The sequence below is a fragment of the Phaenicophaeus curvirostris genome, chromosome 6 (genome assembly GCF_032191515.1).
Source record: "Phaenicophaeus curvirostris isolate KB17595 chromosome 6, BPBGC_Pcur_1.0, whole genome shotgun sequence".
Classification (NCBI taxonomy): domain Eukaryota; kingdom Metazoa; phylum Chordata; class Aves; order Cuculiformes; family Cuculidae; genus Phaenicophaeus; species Phaenicophaeus curvirostris.
In genome coordinates, this window is record NC_091397.1 from 36,475,232 (window position 1) to 36,497,183 (window position 21,952).

Here is a 21,952-nt window from a genome sequence, read left to right on the forward strand (position 1 = left end):
TATCTGAAGAGTGGTCAGCAGCGGTCAAGTTTTCGGCTCTTCATTCTGAGTCCATTTTCTCCAATGGCATAGGGGTTCATGTGCATATGGTAAAATTAAACAGATGAAATCAGACCTCACAGTTTTATTTCATCCATGTGAAACTTTGTCAGCTCCTCTGTTTTTTCTGTTTTCTTTTTCTGATTTGGGGTCAAATGTTTGCTGACATCAGGGAATATCCTTGGGTCTGAGTTTTGCCTGGTGCTAGTAGTGAGATTTTTCTCCTGTGAAGAAATTAAAAACTGAATACAGTATGTCCATAAAAAATCCTGCACCTTTCAACACTTGTTTTTCAGACAAGGGGCAAGCCTTTTCTGAAAACAAGGCAGATTTTTTTGAACAGTCCTAGAAAACAGAGCAGCATCTATCTGGGACTTCCAAGTGAGGCAATAACTACGACTATGATCTTACTTCTAATGACTTAAAGTAAAGGCTATCATTAACGTAGAGAATTAGATTAAGAATTTCAAAACCACACAGTGAAGATGCGGCTTGTATGTCCTTATTGATTCGTGAAGATAAATGGAGATGAAGTGTATAAGTTGAGCATTTTATGGTCCTGCTCAGGCTGATGCTTGTCAAAGAGTATAAAGCCAGAGAGCTGGGCAATGTTTCTACATTTACTAGGTGGTTTGAGGTTTCTTTGTAGTTTTTCCATATAAATGAATGTTGTGAAAGCCATGGTTACGATGAAATAGGTACTTGATATCTAGTACAAAATGGCAGTAATGACTTTTTTTCATAAGTAATGGCCCCACCAAAGGCATCTTGGATGTATATGCTGACACTTCTAACCACTATCCTCATTTTTATTTTGTGAATAATTGCTCTTTCTGTGTGTGACTGCTTCTTTTTCTGCTGACTCCACTCCCCTTTTGACCTGCAGATCCTTTAGATAAATATCCCTGGGATATCCTCTTTGTGTTCCAAGATATAAGGTAGTTTAATGACTTGTGAAAGTGTCTGTTTCAGCCTTTAAATAATTTACATGTTACCATGTTCTCCTTAGTAAACTGTGGTAATCTCCCTTCTAGAAATAATAGGTAAACCTTTCTCATAATTTACGATTATACAACACTACATTTAGAAAACAGAAAAAGGAATTATCCCCTGCTTGACAGGATCAGTAATCTTTGCGAGTCACAGTCATGTCTGTAGAAGAATAGGGTCTTTTGCTAACAGACAACCTTAAACTCTTATTATGCTTCACTCAGGTGAAATATGAAAATGCAGACTTCTCACCTGCTCACCTCTCTTGGGTAATTGGGCTACTCCTGGGACTCACAGGCTACACCATATCTCAGGGCAAAGCACGTATGCAGTTGCCTTCAGAAGTCTTTTATTTTTCTTTTACTTGCTCACTTGGGCTCTGGACAGAAACTTTCTATGAGTTGGACTTGGCTCACAGGCCATCCCTTTCATAGCTTTGATCTAAATGTGCTTTACTGCCTAAATGTGGTTTAATACAACTTTTCTCGTTGTCTTCTGGACACTGAAAGGTGGCCTACACACAAGGTTTAGTACTTTTTCTAGTATTTTCCTTTGTATGTTTTTACCAACGTAATCCTTAGACTAGTGTACATATTAATTTCTTGCAGGACTTATAAAGTACTCACTATAAAGTTTCTTAATGGTGACATATTAATATGCCTGTCTGTGAAATTATATTTTTAAGAATTCAATAACTCAGAAAAACACAGGATATTGTATGATCCTGGCTGGCTTGGTCCGAATTTTGTCATTTGTAAATAGTCAGTTTCCTGTGATACAACCTATAGACATAAGCAACATTTTTGTATGAAACCCAGAGATTGAAATCTTTATTTCTCCCTTCCAGGGTTAAGTAATAATTTCTACAGTTCACATCAATGACAGTGACTCAACTCTTCTAAGAATTAGATCAATGCTTATTCAAGACTCTAGCATTAGACTTTTGTACAGTATTATTTAATTTTAACTTGTCTGTGCTCCCTTTGACCAAAGGCTAATAGAATATTACTACACTAGGCTAGGAAAAAATTGATAATGTTGTAGGCAGCCTCACACTCAAAAATCCCTATTGTCACTTTCCCCTGATAACTCTGCCAGTGATATGCTATTGTACCTCTCAGTCATAATCAGGTGAGATGAAAATTATTCTGAAGAGTAGACGTATGAGGTAACATCAGGAGGTACACAAAGGATGCAATGGCCCACAGTGCACATACTAAAGCAAAGCTCTTCATTGCCTTGCTATCATAACCATTGAGTTTAAGCTACTTTTCACAGATGTCAAAGGACTTTTTAATTAGCTACAACCATTGCATGGCCAGATCTGATTAAGAAATTATTTCTGCTGGACCTCAGCATGCTGAGTAGTGCAAGCTCTGGCATCAGTGTAATAGAAAATGGACAGGGATGGGAATACATTTGGCACTTCTTTTCTAGCCTTTATTTATTCTGCTCAACTATTGATGTAGCCCAATATCTTTATATCCACTTCTGAACAAGATTTAGACTACAATAACATAACACAAAGATATATGATGATCATATTTAACCAAAACAATAATTTACACAAATTTAAAAGCACTACCCAAAGAAGATACAACGTTTAACTAAATCATTCCTCTACAACAAAGTGGTGATTGTATTGGGATAATTCCTTTTTATGCATAAGCCCTCCATAAATACTTCACAATGTATCTGCTACATGGCATGGATTTAAGTTTGAGAATCTTCCTTATCTTTTTGAAAAATGTGGATATTTTTGGAAGAAAGGAAAGAAAACAAACATAAAGAACATTAAAATTCTGATTCTCCAGCTCCAGGAGTTGATCTTATACATTTGTTGTTAAGTCTGTTAGCAAGTCTCAGCTGTTTTCCATTGCCTACAGATTACTGACATTGCTACAAGTTAAGACTGAGTTCTAAAGATGTTTCTCTTACTAGCGAGTACTTGCTTTTCAACATTTTAAAGTGAAGATGTGAACAAACCTTTGAAAAGTGACTGAATATTTCAATGCAAATATATTTTGCATGTAAAGTATAAAAATCTCTGTGTGTTACATTTGAAATCTGATAAATATTTATTATCAGTGCTGTTTGCTTTTAATCTGTTCAGGATATCATTCCTCCAGCTCTTTAGTACTTAAACAAAAATGGCATTTACATTACAATATTGCTTGCCAACAATCTCATTTTCTGGTTTAGTCAGCAGCCTTCATGCTTGATTAGTCTTTAATTATACAAATACCTACATATTAAAAAAGTTTTCTTTTTCCATACTTTGAGCATGTAATTATTTTCTCTTGCATGCAATAACCTTTAATTTTAGGATTAAGCAACTGATTCTCTTTAGTATGGATGGATTTTTTCAAGTGTTAAAGCAAATTTGGTTATTGTATTACGAGCAGGAAAATTAACTTTAGGAAAACCTTTCATTAGTGCATTTGACAGCACACTGAGCAGCTGACAGAAACTTCAAAATATTCGATATACTTGAAAACAAAACGGATACCAATTCTGTATCCTCTAAAGTCAACAGCAACGCTACTCTGCATGCAGCAAGCGAGTGACTGGGGCTCTGCAATTCCACTTTTGAATAGTCCTTGCTTTCGTAGTATTAGTGTTATAGCTGCACCTAGAAGCCCAATGCAAGATCAAGGCCTCATTGCCTTATGCCGAAAAAGTGTAAAAGTTTAAAGTCTAAAGAGATCAAACAATGGTGGGAAAATCAACAAAAGAACAGAAAGGCAAAGTGACATGCCAGACAGTGACAGAGCTGGTGCTCCTGACTCCAACAATCCATTTGCTAGAGCATTTAGCTTCCTGGTGCACATTATTTTTCAAAAGTGAATTCAGTAAGCAAAGGCGTAACTTGATAATGAGATTAGAGCTAAATATGCAGATTGTAAGTGGTGGTAAAAGCACTCCTTCCCCTCCTTTCCCTGCAGTTTTCACTGAAGAAAGCACAGACTGCCAAGTTTGGGTCTATGGGACTGACATACGTTATCTCTATACCTGCTTGCACATTTGAAGTGCCAGTGATTTCCCCCTAGACATACTCTTTGAATGTCTATGGGGAAAACATCAAGGATTTTTTGAATGGCTTAGGTTTCTCAAGTTTTGTTTATTTTTATATTTGTTTTACATGAACTGAAAATTCTGTCAGACACATTTTGATTGCATGGAGAACATGTTTTATAGTCAGAAGACAGTTAAATAAAAATAGGAAGCTGTAATTCTGTAGAGTTAGGGAGGGAGAACAGGGGGAAACCTTCCTAACAGCATATTCAGCTTGCTCCTGTCTCATTTGAGAGCTATGAGAAACCTCCTGCTAACTTCCCTAGGAGAGTGTTAGGTCTCCTCATAAAGTGAAAAGTTGCAGCCAGGGGTGGGATGGAAATGTACACAGCATTTTATTCCAGAGTGGTGATCAGTGATACAATTTCAGCCTTTCACAATGTCAATCCTTCTGTTTCTTTTGTGCTTCTCTCCCAGCAGAATAGGTCAGTAGGAATAAAGGTACTGTAAATAACAAAGACATTGTTTTTCTCCTCTCTCCTCCTACCAACATTTTCCTTTTCCATCCTAAAATTAGTCCCTGTCCCTGAGGATTTCTACATTGATACAGGCTGTACCCTTAGATGAATCCTGGACCTTGATCCCAGGACTGCCCTAGCCTTCACCATCTCCTCCCCTGTCCCACAGAACCATGGAACACCCATGTTGGCGGCTCTGCTTGGCATGCTGTGAGGTGTCCCCCACTCCCTGGGGAAAGGTCAGTTGGAGATCAGCCCTCTACCACTTCCTGTCCTGTTCAGCTGGAGCCACCAGTCCACAAGGACAACACTGCCTAGACTAGGAGGAGAGCAAGAAAAGAGCACTCAAGTTGGGTTTGCTATCCAGAGGGTTGAAAATGGGTTTATAAGGTTACTATGGTGAAAATCATAAGAGCTTTATCACTTGTTATCATACTCATTCAGAATAACCTTCTGATATCAATTTATTGGCCATCACTGCTACAGACTATTGCTTTGTACTATGACAGGGCCCATATTTCAGGCTTTTCTTTGTAGCATCTTTATTTCTGCTAAGTGCTGAGAATCCTCTTAGGTCTGACTGCTTCCATGATGCTTTTTTAGAAGCATTTAAGTATTTCTTAACAGGTATACAAAGATATTGCTGCAATGCTTGTTGCTTTAAAGAATCTCAGCTCCTTTATGAATCAAAATGCACCATCATCATTCCTTTAGTAACAGGATAATCCTAGCAATATATGATGTGCTATTTTCATACATGAGTTTTTGTCTTCTGGAAACTCAGCTTTGCCTTTCAATCTCTTTCACAAATATAACCTAGCTTGATTCTCCAATTGGAATCCTCACAGAATATTTGATCACATCTAAGCTACCAGAAATAAGTCAAATTCCTATTTTGCAGGAGATGGTCCTGATTTAAGATGTAATTTCTGATGTAAATGCAGGTAAAAGATGGAATATTGAAATGTTTCAGCAAATTTCAGATCATGACCGTGAATTAAAACATTTTCATTTTCTTTCATTAAATCATTTTTTTTTAGGCAAATCAATGTAATAAATCGCTTATATGCAACTGAAGCTGATTTTTGCCATGATTCTTCACCATGAGAGTGCTGCGGCACTGGCACAGGTTGCACAGGGAAGTTGTGGCTGCCCCATCCCTGGAGGTGTTCAAGGCCAGGCTGAATGGGGTCTTAGGTAACCTGATCTAGTGGGAAGTGTCCCTGCCCATCGCAGGGGCTTGGAACTAGATGATTTTTAAGATCCCTTCCAACTCAAACTATTCTATGATTCTATGATTCTATGATTTTAAAGAAAAGCTATCCACAGTTCTTTCCAGTTCTGAGGCCAAAATTAGAAAATTCAAATGAAATTTTAAGCAGGGGAGAACACAACTTTGTGAAATTATGTCATTGATGGATAGGAAAAATCACTTAGAAAATTCCTGATCAGTTGAAGATACTACAATATCAAACTAGAAATTGAGTGTATTTCACTGGGAAGATATTTTTTTTTTCCCTGAAACTCACAGTGCTCACCTCTAGTTTCTTGTTCTCTTTCTTTTACTAAATTTCATATCTCAGCTGGTGGCCAATATCTTCATTCTTGGCTTTGTCCTAGATCAGCAGCAAAAGGTACAGTGATGCTACAAGACAGGTTGCCCTAAAAGTCTTTCAGACTTTGCTGGTGGAAACTTGCAGAAGACTTCTCTTCCAGATGAAAATTCTATGATGGGGCCCCAAAAGACCCACAACCTACCTCCTTCTTACATGGAGTCAACCAGTGATTTGTACCATTTTATTTTTCTTAAGCGTTATATTAGAATGTGGTATATTACAAGTACATAACTTAAAAATAAATTTTAGGATCACCACATCTATAAGATATAAAGTCTGATTGTTGATTTCCTACCTGCTAGGACATGCCTTCTCATGTGCTGCTGCATGCTCATTAACTACAAGGATCCTAATTTCTTCATATCCTAACCCACTTGGAGATCTTAGAAATACATATTTTCTGACTTGTGCCTCAGGTGGTAGCCTCTGATCTTTTAATTTTCCAGTTTCCACATAATTAATTGTTGGTTACTTCAGACAAAAGCAGAAGAAGAAAGGGGAAAAACAAAACAAGGAGGATTTGGAAAGCTCATGTTTCCACTGTGACCCCTTGGATAAAATGACATTTTTTTTCTTTTTCTTAATTTGTTTCTAGTTGCAGCACTAAGGTCAGAATAAGCCAAGAGAATGAATGGAATAAACGTCCTGATGGGCTGCCCGAAGCTGCCTGGTGTTACGGATCAGCGTAAAACCAGTTCTCTTTCCTCTGCCTGGGCCGATGTAACTCACTGGAGTGGCAAATTACATCAGACCTACAGCTGTAACCCGACATTATGATTAATTTGATCAGTAATTTCTCCTGTTTTTCATTTTAATCGGTGTGACTATTCTGCTGTGGCAGGTCTTTCAGATCTAATTAAGATAAATTTCAGAGTAAAAGACTTGGCAGAATTTTCGAGTCAAATCCGAGCGTCAAGTGTGAAGACCTGCAGCACCAGTCAATCAATTTCCAGCAAAGACGGCAGGCTGTAACTCAGCAATCAACCCATTAACACTTAAGCAAATTTCATAATCTCCAGGCCTGTGCTTAGTCACTCTCTCAAAACATTCTGGCTACCAATAAAAAAAGAGAAAGTATTATTATTTTTTAAAAACCTGCCGAAAACTGCATATCCTAAACCCACCAACAGAATCCACAAGTGGACTCCCTGATAGATCTCAGCAATAGTGCTGAAAAGGGCTTAATTTTAAACTTCAAACCAGAGTCTGAAGTGGGTTTTTTTTGTTGTTTTTTTTTTTTTTCAGAAACCATTTTTAGGTGCTTATTTGTACAAGGAGCCTTGAATAATATAACATCAGGGTTATATCACTTCCATACTATTGCTCCTAGATCAGATCCAACAAGCCCACTAGGTTCTCTGTGTTCACTTGGTCCAATTCCTTCCAAGCAGAAGAATATTTTTTCTTGTAGAACTAGAAACTTGTGATGCCTTGCGATGTTTTTTTTTCTTTTTGTTTTTCTCTATTACAATGAAGTGAGGGGCATGAAAAAGAGGAGAAAATAAATTAATTCTTTGTGATACTGTCTAGTTCCCTGAAATTTTTTGTAAATATGAGGGGAAAGAGAAATTAACAAAAATGAATGCTAGCAAAACAGGTGCACTGGATTTAAAAGAGCATCTGAAGGATCACGTTGATTTTTTTCTGTCTCCAAGATCCCGAAGGATCCTCCTTTCTGCCTAGGGAGGTTTTGGAAAGATAAGACCTTACGGGATATGGATCCTTTCCCAAATTTGTCCTGCAAGGATATTATTTATTTATTTTCCCATTTATTAAATCCTTCATTTGCTTTAGGGAGTTTATTAAAAGGTCCCATTACAGAAGCCAGAGCTTTCTGGGCAAACAGCTCCACTTTCTTCTCCTTCAGAGAATTCTCTAGCAAATGGTTTCCTATATTAGCCTTCACTTCTGCCCCTTGGGTGCTAATAATGCCAGTTGTTTCGCTTGAAGATTAATTTTCTTTGCTTTAAATGTGAGTCAGACACCAGTACTCATTGGGCTTCTCAAAATAGCAACACCTGCAGAGTATATTTGGATGGACCAGTCAGCCAGGGCTCCAGCTGAGAGAAGGTCTCCTCAGGGAATGAAGAGGCTTGCTTTTAAAGCTTGTTTGAGAACCTTTAAACATCTCTTTGCTCTGTTAAAATGCAGTATTCAACAGCTTTACAGTGCCAAATCCCAGTGCCTCAAAGACCCAAAAAGCAGTGAGCTTCTGGAAGAAGGAAGACAGCTATGGAGAAGATCTTAAATCCTGTTCAGTCCTGTGGATGGGTGCAGTCTCATGCATGAAGTGAACTGAAACTAGCCTTTCTATGAAAACAACAGCCATGCATCTCCAGATGCACATGAAGAGTAGCAGCCATCAAACAAGCTAACTGTGCCAGGAAACCACCTTGCATGTCTCTGTACTGTACACAGGGGTCAGGGAGCATGGTACAGTGCAGTGCAGAGACACCTTAGTGTTCAGCTAGGACAATCTGCTGTGTTGCCATATCGCATATTTGCAATGAGTAAAAAGCGTGTCTGTACGTTAGTATGACCATGGCTTTCTAGCTAGCAGGAATATTTACATAAGTACTTGCCTCTCCCACTTCTGAAATTGCCTTTATCAACCCAGAAAAATAATTGAAATAAATACTGTAAGGATGCTCAGAAATCCCAAACTGTCAGTAGGACAAGACATTTAAATCTTTCTGGACCTCTTAGTGAAGAGCAGGGAATAAAATATGCAAAATATACTCAACAATTCACCAAGCTCAATTTAGCTGGCTGCAGGGGAATTTCCATGCTATTAGTTTAGAGCTGAGACCTAGGTCTTGCCAGCACCTCCTAGAAATCCACCTAAGATCAGCACTTCAACAGGCTCACTCTAAGAAGGCGATGGGCATGAACCTTCCTGAATAAATGTCTACTGTACATGTCTATATCACCTGTTGCCTTGCGATGTGTAATATCTCGCTCCCTCTTGATAAAAAAATCTGCCCCTATTTTTTTTTTTTGAGTGACTTGAGAATTGCTGATTCTATAAAATACTAGTTTGTGTAAATCTTCCATTTAGCAATAATAGTATCTATGACTAGGCTAAAATATCCATGGGTTTACTTACATAATGATTTACAGATACCATAACCTCTATAGCTTACAATTATGATAATGCATATGCACTCTAGTGCTGAGTATTTAATTGAATGGAGAGGCAGGGTTGTTGGTTTTCCTGGATCATCTTTTAAGTCAGCAGTTTGGGTGAATAAGTATAACTTAAGACAAAAATCACTTTGAGAATGTAGTATGACCTAGTAGCAAGCTGGGTAACGCTTGAAAGCAACATGCTTAAAACCAAAAGGCTATAGATTTATGTCCTTGTGACTGGGAATCAGTGCACACCACATTTGGTTACTGTTTATAAAATACTTAAAAAACTGATTACTGAGTAACTTGGGAACAGATTCAGAGAGTCGTACATTGCACAGTATCATATGCATAAAGAAGGCTAGATAATTTTAGCAAACCAAAAAATCTCTCAGTGGAATCTACTGTTGTAGATTCAGTATCTGAAGATGCAGTAAGCATTAGAGAAATGATTCAGTATCTGAAGATTCAGTAAGCATGAGAGAAATACAGCAGGTCTTGGATGTGAAAACAGACATAAAGAGAGCTCATAGTCCCTGCAAACTTATCCCAGCTGCCTTCCTCAAGCCAAAAGTGACTTTGTGGCTTCTTCTGTAACTTAAATATATGTCAATTTATCGTAGTGCCAGTAAGCACTGAGATTTCTTTAAAGCAGATTTTTCCTTAATGAGAAGCTAACCAGTGAATGAGGTTGTGGGGGAAGGGAAGGGACAGTTTGATTTTTGTGACTGTTGGAGCCTCGGGCATCTGTGTACACATTCTCCCTCATTTACAGATGAGTGTTTCAGCCTTTCTGCTGTTCTTTTCTCCTTTGTTATAAAAGTGTTGAGGTTCCAAATACATTATTTAAGATTAGTATGAAAATTTAATCTGAAGGAGGTTCTGGTTTTACTATCCTTGAGTTTGCTATTACTTGGAAGATTTTTCTGCTGTTGTCATCTCCTCACTTCCTTTCTTCCGTCCTTTTATTATTATATTTTTCTCACTCATCATCTTCCGTCAGCTCCAGTTATTGTAGGTAGGCTTCTATGACAAAAAGGTGCTTTAGGAGAGAGTTCTGAAAACGGTCAGAATAATTTTACAGTGGGGCAATCCCTGGAGGATTTCCTGTTCATCTTTTCCTATTCACACACAAACAGAGCAGCAGAAATCATTGGGAATTCTTCTTTCCCTACAGTGCAGCTCTCCCTTTGTAGATCTAGCTGTGGGTACATTCCTCTCATCCATACCGCTAAAACATACTGTGAGTGTCAGCACCATAAGATAACCCCCATTTGGAGCCAGTTAAATATACATTGCTTATACAAAGCACATTACTCTAGTAATCAAGCAGAATAATTGGCTACTTAGTACTCTGTTTATCTGATTTTATACAGCATATAATCAAAACCTTATGGCTCCAGAAATTTAATTGAATGGAAACTCTGTAAGAGGTGCTAACTATGCTTTGAAGTTGCAATATGCTGACCGTTCAAGAAACCATATAGTCTGCCATTTAATAACATTAAACATTCACAGCAAAAGCATATTTGGAGAAGGGTATTTTCCCAGAAGTAAGGGTTTTGAAGACCCCAGTTTAAACATGAGTTAGGTTTCCTTTCACTTCTGGATTTCTTCGTCTCGATCGATAGAAACAATGAAAATAAAAATCAGATTGCAATTATTTATACCAGAAATTTTCCAATTTTAGAATGAAGAGATCTAAGAATTCCATCATCCATGTGTCTCACCACTTCCTGTAACACAGCTCTGCTTTGTAAAATTCTCCTCTGGTTTGTTTTCTTTTGCAAATCAGCGATGCCCCTAGTTCTGCAATGTTTTGCTTTTACCATTGTAAATCTGGAGCATCGTTGCTAATGTCAGTGCAGAACCCAGGCCCTAACACCTAAAGTGAATTTTTTGTCTTTCTACACAATCATTAAAAGACTTCCTAAAAATAACAGTTTTCTAAATACAAACCAACCCACTAAACTGAGTAAAAAATAGTGTTAAAAGTAGAGCAGGGTATTACAGAACAGTCTGACAAGAATAATTCTAAGCCTTACAATGTACGCTGCACTGGTATTATTAATTTCTGATCAGCTAGCAACAGTACCTCACCCAGGTATACCCAAGCAAGTCACTTTCATTTAATTTGCGTTCTGAAGGACATGACAGCATTTGTACATTTTCAGATGTAATTGCTGTTATCCTTCAGAGTTTTTTGAAACAAACACAATCATCCTCCTGAATTACTGACTTTCCATGACAATTTTTTGAGGTTGCATTGTTCTAAACTAATATCTTTCAGACAGATCTTGAATAATGTAAGAGGATAAAGCCCACATGAAAAAAACAGAATTCAGAAATGAAATTTTAGCTGTCAAACTTTAACTTAGTTGATCTTTATTCCCTTAATATTCTTCAAACAAAACCCATTTCATTCTAGTTCATAAAGAACATTACCTTAGAGACCATAATATCTCTGATTTCCGTTCTAGGTCGATTTTTAACTTAAAGCATTAGACATTAAAAAAATCCACATTCTAAGCAGCTATTATAAACTGGATGTGTGTGTGTATGAGCTGCTCTGCTGCCGAATGTGTCATCCCTCCATTTTTCCCTCTTTTTTTTTTTTTTAATGTTTGTGCAGAAGAAAACAATTTCAGATCCAGTCCTCAAGCTAGACATATGGGGATAAAACACAGAATCACACAGAATCACAGAATAACCAGGTTGGAAGAGACCCACCGGATCATCGAGTCCAACCGTTCCCATCAAACACTAAACCATATCCCTCAGCACCTCGTCCACCCGTGCCTTAAACACCTCCAGGGAAGGTGAATCAACCACCTCCCTAGGCAGCCTGTTCCAGTGCCCAATGACCCTTTCTGTAAAGAATTTTTTCCTAACGTCTAGCCTAAACCTCCCCTGGCGGAGCTTGAGGCCATTCCCTCTTGTCCTGTCCCCTGTCACTTGGAAGAAAGGCCAGCACCCTCCTCTCTACAACCTCCTTTCAGGTAGTTGTAGAGAGCAATGAGGTCACCCCTCAGCCTCCTCTTCTCCAGGCTAAACAACCCCAGCCCTCTCAGCCGCTCCTCATACGGCCTGTTCTCCAGCCCCTTCACCAGCTTTGTTGCTCTTCTCTTCACCAGCTTTGTTGCTCAGCTTTACTACGTAGGATTTAGAATGGAAAGACAAATTTCATGGAAGAGATCTTACCACTGCTCTGCTTTAGAAAAGTACCTGAACACATCCTTCTTATATATAAAGCGCAACAGCAGTTCCTCTGGAAATATTTCTGAGTTTCACTTGTTTGCATATTAGAGTCTCACCATCCTCAGCAATATGGCAGAACATGTTTCAAGTTCTTAGATATTTCTTACAGGAGCTTAAGAAGTATTACACTTACTGTAGAAATGCTGTAGAAATGGCTAGAGGGCCAAACTAATGGCCCTACACACATCGCTGAGGTAAAGCCTGAACTAGTGTGCTGAATTCTGGCTTCTCTTCTGGATGTCAGCACATGGCACATTTGTATCTGTGAGCAAACTTTGGGTTTTCATGGCTATTTAAGCAGCAAGGATCAGAGAAGAAACAACATTAAAAATACTTATCCCCTAGTTTATTAGTAAATCTTTAATGCTGAGCCAGAGCTGACAGCTAATGACTTCTAATTCCTTGACTGTTGTTCTGAAAGTGTCCCAGTCACGCAGCTGGCTTAGCGGTACTGTCTGAGCTCAGCCCAGTGGGAATGCTAGACCTCTCACTCTGTTGTCTTTCATTAACTCTAATCCCAGTTTTTAAAAGGTTTAGGGGATAGCGTTTGAATTTAAACCACCTCAGAGTGCTTGGTTCCATCCTTCCACATCTGTTGAGTCTGCCACATCCAGATTGCCTTTGGAAGTGTAGCTGTAAGGATAAGCATGCTAAAGGGAGTGATGTGCCAAGGTATCTCCATGAAAATGTTGACATTAGCACACTAGTTTTACTTACTTTTATCATAATTCTTCAAGTGAGATGTGAACCTTGACAGCCAACAGTAGTAAGTGCTTCTACTGGCCTGTACATTTAGGTCACAGGTGAGACTGGAATTAGTCTGATTCAGTTGAGATTTACCTCAGGACCAGAGGCTATATGACAGCTAAGACTTCAGATTCAATGTTAGCACAACCCTCTTGAGGTATGTTCACTGGATAATCCCACTTCCTCCCTAAACCAACTCCAATTTATGTGTGCATTTGCTTTGTTTGGAAAACTGAATGCATTTTGAAGCAAAATATTTACCAGGCAGTTTTAGCAACATGTAGCATGCATATGTTACAGCTGCGCAAAGACAAGAAAATACCAGAGGCTCCTCTGGAAATATTCCTGCCTCTGAACATCAATAATCTGCATACTAAAGAGTTCCAAAGCTTTCACTAGCATGATAGACCAGGCATTAAGTGGTGTCTAAGTAGCCCTTAAGACAGTACACAGAAGAAGCTCTAGAAACATTATGCTTTACTATAAGAAAAAGCTCAGGAAGCAAAGACACATCTCTTGAGGACTTTTAAGTCTATTATCTAAACCTTTAAAAATCAGATTTGATGCAATTTAGTTGAAGCTCAGGTTAATACAGATTTAACTGGCCACACAGCAAACACAGCTTCTTGTAAACCAATTCCCTTAATTGTTTGGAAAAGGATTTTTTAATTATTAAGTTAATGCAGTTTAATTTCTGTAGGAAATGGAGCCAAATCCATCAGTGTGGATAAAACCTTTAAAGTGGGGTCTCAAAATTTAGAGAATAAAATGTGTAGAGACTTTGCTGGTTTCTAAGTGCAGTTCTACTGCCCAGTGAAAGAGGCTCTGCTCACTTCACAGATTACCCATGATGTTTATTTAGAATCATATTTGTGGGTACAGTCAAAGCTGTTCTTGCAGGCTGTGCGTACAGTATGACGCAAGTGGTGTGAGTACACTCAAGTATAAGAAATTAAGACCATTGGACCAGAGCTCTCCTGCTTCTGCCCAGAAATTCCAAGACAGACAAAGTCCAGCATCAGCATGAGTGCCATAGCTGTTGGTCTATTAAAAATATCTGTGTCATTGAAGTCAGCATTAAAGGCATTAACTGACATTCTTAACTTTGGAGTCTATATTGAGACTTCTTACAGAAGTATTCAGTTCTTAGAAGGATAAACTTTAGGACTGTGATTTCAAGAGGAAGGATAACCCATCACATCCCTTGCACACATCCAGCAGTAGAAAGCACCAATTTCTTTTAGGGACAGTCAGGATCATGTGCTATTGAATAGCCAACTTTGCTGTCCTAAGGAGTTAGCACAAAGGGTGACTGCTGGGCAAATGCCATTTGCAAAGGTCAGATGTTGAATCCATGTCAAAAATTAGATAGCTTTTATGGGTTTTATGATCCAGACTTTAAGAGCAAAATGAATTTATTTGTCAGAAAGGAGCAGACTAGCACCATCATAGGTTATGCTTTTCTGGCTTATCAGGCCGTTTAGTGGTTCTGAGCTGCATGCCTGCAAGGATCAACTAATACAAGGTGGACTTTCTCAGCCTGTATGGTCAGAATTTATAACCTTCACTTGATTTCCCCTTGCAGTGGGAGAGTATGTACTTTCTATTTTCAGATCATTAGAGATTTGTACATAATGTCCTACCTGCAGTGGATTTGGTGAAGTAAGAGGAGATGGAAGGCCATGCCCTGGTGATTGGCTGGGTTTCTGAGGGGAACTGGAGGACTGTGGGGCCGGAGGTGGTTGATTCTGGCTCTGGGACTGCGTTTGGTTCTGCTGTGGTGGTGCTGACGGTTGTGGCTGCTGGGTCTGCTGGGATGGCTGTGGAGTTTGTGCCTGCTGACCTTGTGTCTGCTGCTGGCTTTGCTGCTGCTGTTGCTGTTGTTGACCTTGCTGCTGCTGTTGATGCTGGAGCTGCTGAAGATGCTGAAGCTGTTGAAGCTGGGAGTTCAGGGATGAGGTAGCTGTGAATTGAAAAGAGGGAAGGGAGTTATGTAGGTTTCTGGACATTCTGAATTAAATTCTTTTTCTGTTACATATAAGGAACACTGTCCACTGAGGTCAGTTGGCCTCAGATTTCAGGTTGTGGCGGGAAACACATTCCCATCAACAGCAGCCTGTGGTTCCACCAGCGCAGTTTTGCATTAAGAGTTGGACTTCACTGGAGGCAAAGGAAGCAAAACTTTGGAAGGTCTACAGCTCTGCCCACAAGACAGGTGTCAGAGCTGACTGGCAGTTTTTGCTCTGACAAGCTTACCAGCAAAACCAATGGGAATCTTGCCTGCCTAGAGAAGAGGTGAACAAGATGTCATTGTACACAGCATAGCAAGAACTCTTAACATGAACTAGTGCTGTTATATAAAGGAGGAGAAAATCATAGCTGTAAAATAAAGGATGCTCTGAAAAGAACATTGTCATGTCTTTATACAGCAGATGCCAAGAAATAAAATATTCAACTGTGAAATTTCTTGCACAATGCATAGGTAGCAAAAATTCACAATAAAATGTGTGTGCTTCTGAAATTAGAACTGCTCCTTGTTGTTCTAAAATAACATCTAAACACTCTAAAATCCTTGTGAAATTCGGTAGGTATTCTGTGTGCTTTCACTGCTCACTTACTCCTGTTAGTAAAAGACTGTTGTGCTTTGTGTGCTCCTAATGTGAGGCTTGGACACTGGTGGCTCACATCAATCTGCTGGCACAGAGGAGCAAACTGTATCTCCTAGAAATACTTTCAAATTGAATTAAATTCAGGAAGGCAAGAAGTGCCACAGGGATGTTACTAAGGAAGAATAGTTTTAAGCAGCAGCCAGAACATCACAGGAGCGTGATGCTTTCTGAAGTTATGCCCTGAATAAGTCACCTGAGTCTCTGGCCTTACCCACTTTAATCAACATCTTAGGGGTTGTGTTAGATGGCTTTAAGATCCCAAGAGGAAGAGTTTACAAGGTCATTGCACTATTTTGCACTCTGTATACTGCTTTGCCAACACCACTCTGTATTCTAATTTCCATCAAAAGAAGTAAAAGTAAACTTGGAACGAATCAAATTTGTTTTTTTCTAAAATGGCATTCAGATTTTGTGGCTAGAAACTCTGTTTACCAAGTTATTTGTGGATTGGCAGATAAAGCCAAGTCATCTTCACTTTCTTTTATTGCCACCATCCCTATATCAGCTTTACAGATGTCTATGCCCTGGGAATGAATCTAAAGTCTATGTACAACTTATGAAATCAAAGGCCATGACTTGGAAGAACAGGTTTGTCAGAATGCCATACATTGTATGCAAGGCACAGGGTCATGTAGAAGGGGACAGTGGAGAGGACATCTAATGAAACATTTTCTGAGCACAGAACATGTTTGTTTCCTTGAGGTACACCTTTCAGCTATAATCTGGTAAATATGGACAATAATTAAAAGAATGCTGAAAGCATTAATCTGAGATGATGAGGTAAAATATGAGGTCTGACACACATACAAAAAGATACTGTGCCTGTAACTCTTTTTATTTAACAAATTAAGAAAATCAGCTGCCATCACCTTGAAAATAGTTCCCTTCTAAGTTGACAAACAGCTACATACAATGCTGCAAACACTCAAAACAATTCCACTGTTCATTTTCTGAAAGGCTGTTCTTTTTCTTGTATATCTGCTGACAAAGAATGTGTTCCTTTGAACACTGACTTGATCTTTGGGATCGCCATAAGTCTCAGTCAATAACTGAAAAGTTCCTCTTGTACATTTCTTCAGTTTCACATGAAACTTGCAGTTTACTTGCTGGTTGCTCTTGCACACTGACTGAGGGTAAGAAAATGTCTACATTAGAACATGCGCCCACTCGTACTGAGTGAAGCAATCAAGTTGAGCCTTGCCTCACTATAACAAGTTAGAACACGCTCTATAACCATCTCTTTGACTCTCCCCTCTCACTCAGGATTCTTGAGCTATAGGGTTAGTCTCAGGGTTTTTTTGTGTCAGACCTCATGGGACTGAGGGATCACTCTGATTCTGATAATTTAAAAGAATAGGTCAGTGCTAAATTTTTGCCAATGATTTTATGGTTGAAATTATGGTATGCAAAAAATATCTGCTGATAGAATATTAAAGATAGAAGCATCACTGCCTGGTCTTCTTAAAATTGTAAGATACAAGACATGAGAAAAATGGTAAAGAAACCCGAAGTGTAAAATAAGTGAAGTTTCTTGTCAAACTAAACCAAACAAAGGTGTGGTTACATTATAATGCAAAAAAGTTTACTGGTTTTTGTCTTTGCATGTAGCTCAGAGCAATCAGAAGACTAATATTTAATAATTAGCATTCCCCACAGAGCATATGATTTTTTTTCAGGATGCTTTCATTGAAATGTTGCCAAACAGAGGTATATGTAGCCCTGCAAAATTACGGAGTTAAAAGCACAGATACTGATATACATAAATAGTACTGATCTGTTTATTTACCATTGGACAAAAATACACACTTACTGAAATGTGATTTTATTAAATGTATGAATCTGCTTAAGAAAGAAAGATTATATTGTTGCACATGTTGGAATTACTTGCTAGAACAGTCATTCTAATAGCATAGGCCTCAGTTTCATTAATAAGTTACACCTTCGACTGGCTGTTGAATTACATTCTTAATCATATCTTCATTAAACTTCCATTCTCTACGAGACCAATACTCTATTTAATGGATATTTTGATTCACGCAGTCCTTCTGGTGCCAATACATAAAGCATGGTGCAGAATCAAGAGGGAAGAAAAGACTGAAAAAATGTCTCAAGAGATTTTTTTGTAACCTAAAATTTTGCAGGTTCAGGTCCTACTGAGCTATTAATATCAGCAGTGTCAAGTGGCCATTGCCAACACACTTCTGTTCATTGACAGTGTGATCAGGTGCTGTCACTCAGCTGACTTGTCCAATGAATGAAGAGGATCTGAAGTTGACTTGGAAAACATTGAGTTTTTAATTTCTGTGGGTATACTCAGCATCTCAGATAATTGCTCGATATGGAGATTTTTTTTTTATTTCCTATCTAGGAGAAGAAAAGCTTTGCATTGAGTACTCACAATGCTTGCATGTTGGCCAATACAGGAAGGTCAATGTCTCTACCATAAACTTTTGCACTGGAAGTGCACTCATTCTTGCCAGGGTAGAAGGTAATCAGTCAGTGAAAATTTTGTTGATGGAGAAGTGTTACTTCATAGGAAAGTTTCCAAGTCCATTGCCAGCAACTATACAAAATTATTCAAATAAATTATTGTCTTCTCATAAAATTCCTTTAAAAGCCTCTCTGAAGCCTACTATCATGCCGAGCTATAGATTGCATTGAAGTGTCTTAGTGAGGTATAATTGTTTAACATGCTGTTTCTAAATAAACAGACAGGGAATTTGAAGAAGGATTGTTACATCAGACAAGGCTTTCCCAACACCACACAGTAGGTGTGCTGCAAAGGTAGATTTAGGCTCTGGATCATTCCTGCAGTCCGGTGTTGAAGCTGCCTGATTGCACTGCCTCTCACAATGTGTGTACTATCCACAGTAGAGGCTGTGTCATATTATTGTTTGTAATCAAATCCAATCCAGCTCCCAGAGCTTGCTTGCATACCTCATCCATTATAAATCGTATACCTGTCTAGCATTTGTCACTTTCTGCAGAGCTTGGAGCTTGATGGAATTTCAGGTGGTACAACAGTGCTATGTCTGCATGTATAAAAGATAACATGCACTTCCTACCTCACAGGAATCTTTTTATGACTTACTGGCTAACAGCTGGGGAAAACTTTGACATATTAAAGTGAGAAGTGCCTGCTTCCTGGCAAAATTTCATTCAAGAATTAAAGAAGGTTGCAAAACATTGCGAAAAGTTCTTTCTATGGTTAAAAAAGACAACATAAAGCACAACACTTAAAAAGAGAGACAATTAACTAAAAAATGCATGTACACTCTGATAAATTGTGAGGAAAACCCACAAAAACTGTGTGACGTTTCAACATTTGTTTAGAAAAATACACATTGAATATATACCAAGTATCTAAGAAGAATGAATAACTGAGAGGAAACAATGGCATGAGGGGTTTTCAAACTTAAGTTTGAAATACGATTTCTTGGTTGCTGTGGTGCCATGGCAAGCTTCCCAATGGATCACCCCACATTTTATGGTCCTGCTTTAAGCAGATTATGCTTAGCCACAGTATCGAAGCATTTACCTTAGAATAAGAGATACGGTGTTAAGTGGTGCAAATGGATGGTCAAGAAGCAGCAAAAGCAGACATTCTGTTATCCCCGCTTACTTCTATACTTCTCACAGACACCAGACCACTCTAAGGACTTGGAGAAAGTTATGATCTAAGGAATACATTTCTTCCTGACTTCCTTTGGCGGGACATGTTAGGAACAATGCTGCTATACATTTACAATATTTACATAAAATGTGTCTTTTCATGTTCCTCTGATGGTTACCTACACAGAACACTAAATGAAATTAAAATGTCCATCTGTCAAGCAGAGTGATGCAACGGGATAATTTTACCTCTCATGCAATCATCCTGAAAGAAGCAGTCTGATCCGTGACAGAGGGAATAACTGAATCTTTTTCTTATTGAAAAAAAGCTGAAAAGAGTCTGTCTTCAAATCTCAATCCTGATTAAATTCACTGACAGTGGTATTAACTGTCTGCTGCCTCTGGCTAACATACTGTTGCATAAGTATGGGAATAGTTCTGGTTATATTTTAAATAAAAATATATGTTTTAAAGTTTAAACACATTTCTACAAAAACCAAGGACCGTAAGTAAGCCCACAAATGTTTATATGATGAAAACAATGTAAAAATTAGGACCTTTTTTTTCCACCTCTCATTCACAATATAAACTCAAATTCTCAAGACTTCTGCAATGCTTGTCAGAAGATCACATTAATATTCAGGGATTCAATTTGTATCTAGGATCTGCTCTTGTGGATAAGCTTCACATAATGTCTGATTTATTTTATTAATGTTTTGTGCGTGTTTGTTTCTGTGTAAAGAGGAAGAAGGGGCAGGAGGAGAAAGAAGTAATTTTAGCCTACAAACTATTGTGCTACTCTATCATCTCTCCTCCAGTTTACATAATTGCATAGAAGTTCTTCAGTGCCTTGATACAACATAAAATGGACTAAAAAGGAGAAAATCATGCATTAAGCCTTTTCCTATTTGACTGAGCACAGAACTTGGTTCTTCCCATTTCAAGGGTCTAATGCCTTTTTCCACTTCCCCAGTAATGGAGAATGGATTTGCATTGCCTTAAACTGAAAAGTGTAACTAACTTAAGCATCTGGGCTTGCGTTTGAACTGACATGACCCGCATTTTTTTTCCACCCTGTTGTTTCTCATCTAATGAGGTGTATGCCTTTCTTTTCTTTGAAACAGATTTCTAAAGATTGAATACACACGCTGAAGTGTCTAATGCAAGCCTGTGTTTACACAATCTCCCTTCTGGGTAATGAGGGGTAGGTTAGCCAAATATCCAACATGTTTTTGCATACACTTGAATTTTCTTCTTGAAAACAAAATGTGAGTTGTTTTACATATGTTAGTATCCTCTTCATCAAAAAAAGGAAGGGGTGGACTTGTGGCTGAAGAGATTAGTAATGGGATACAGAGCATATTCTTTCTAAATCACTGGTTCAAATCCAGTCTAGGTCAAAACGGGGAACAAAAGTCATTGCACTTTAATGGTGTTTTTCAGTGTTTTCTACCTTATAGAAAGTGTATTAGATACATAGAAGATGTATTCACACACAGATACCCACAGAGAGCCTGTACTGGAAATAATATGCAACACAGTTAAGGTAATAAGTTGATGATTTCCCAATACTAATTAGGAAGATCATAAAGACTATAGGACTTGGACGGCATCAAATTACATGTTTATTTGTACTTTCAGCAGACAGGCTAAGGATAGGAAGGGTGAGGACATCACGTCCTCTACTCTTTCCTAAAGGTGAACCCTGAAGGTTACAGCTGCAGAAGGCAGATGGTATTATAGGGAGACACCTGGACTGCTGATGATCCTTTGTACCAATTCTGCAGATAAACAGAGGGTATCACTTTCTGCTGTTGTCATATCCAGCATCTTTCATGACCACTAAATTCACTTTAAAGAATATAGGCAATAAAAAGGAAGTATTAAGAAGAAAACCATCATAATTTATATGGTGCCTGTGGTGTCTCCACATTTTGATGAATACTGGAACTTCCCTGAAAAATGATCCACTGCATTAAATAAATCTGACATTTTTTTTCCTCAGCAAACCTTAAAAAGTACAATAATCCACTAAAATATTAAGGGGTGGAAAATAAGAAGAAAAAAATGTTGTTGTAGCTAGAGAGCTTGACTAAGTGTCAGGGCAAGTATATTTGGAAAACTTCCCATTTTGACATAATCTAGGGGCTATTTTCCTCTAGTTTATGACAACACTGTATGAGTAAAGTTCCCTGAGTGTATTGTAAAAATTGCATTATCCTATTTAAAATGCCCAAAGGCAAGAACAAGCTGGAGAAATTAGACTTTAATAAGCCATTTGCTTCCTCAGCTCAAATGGGACCTTAGGCCTCATATTGCACAGATGGCTGAAACATTAACTGGAGTCAGGGTATCATCA

The 21,952-nt window shown here is 38.3% G+C and overlaps 1 protein-coding gene across 4 annotated transcripts in view; it reads right to left on the bottom strand.

Annotated features, from left to right (window-relative positions):
- POU6F2 (POU class 6 homeobox 2) overlaps positions 1-21,952 on the bottom strand; it is a 323,558-nt gene that overhangs the window by 88,154 nt on the left and 213,452 nt on the right. For all 4 annotated transcript variants that reach the window (XM_069859806.1, XM_069859810.1, XM_069859807.1 and 1 more), the window contains exon 5: positions 14,956-15,275. In XM_069859806.1, the coding sequence (XP_069715907.1) occupies positions 14,956-15,275 (320 nt within the window). The remainder of the gene's footprint in view (positions 1-14,955; positions 15,276-21,952) is intronic.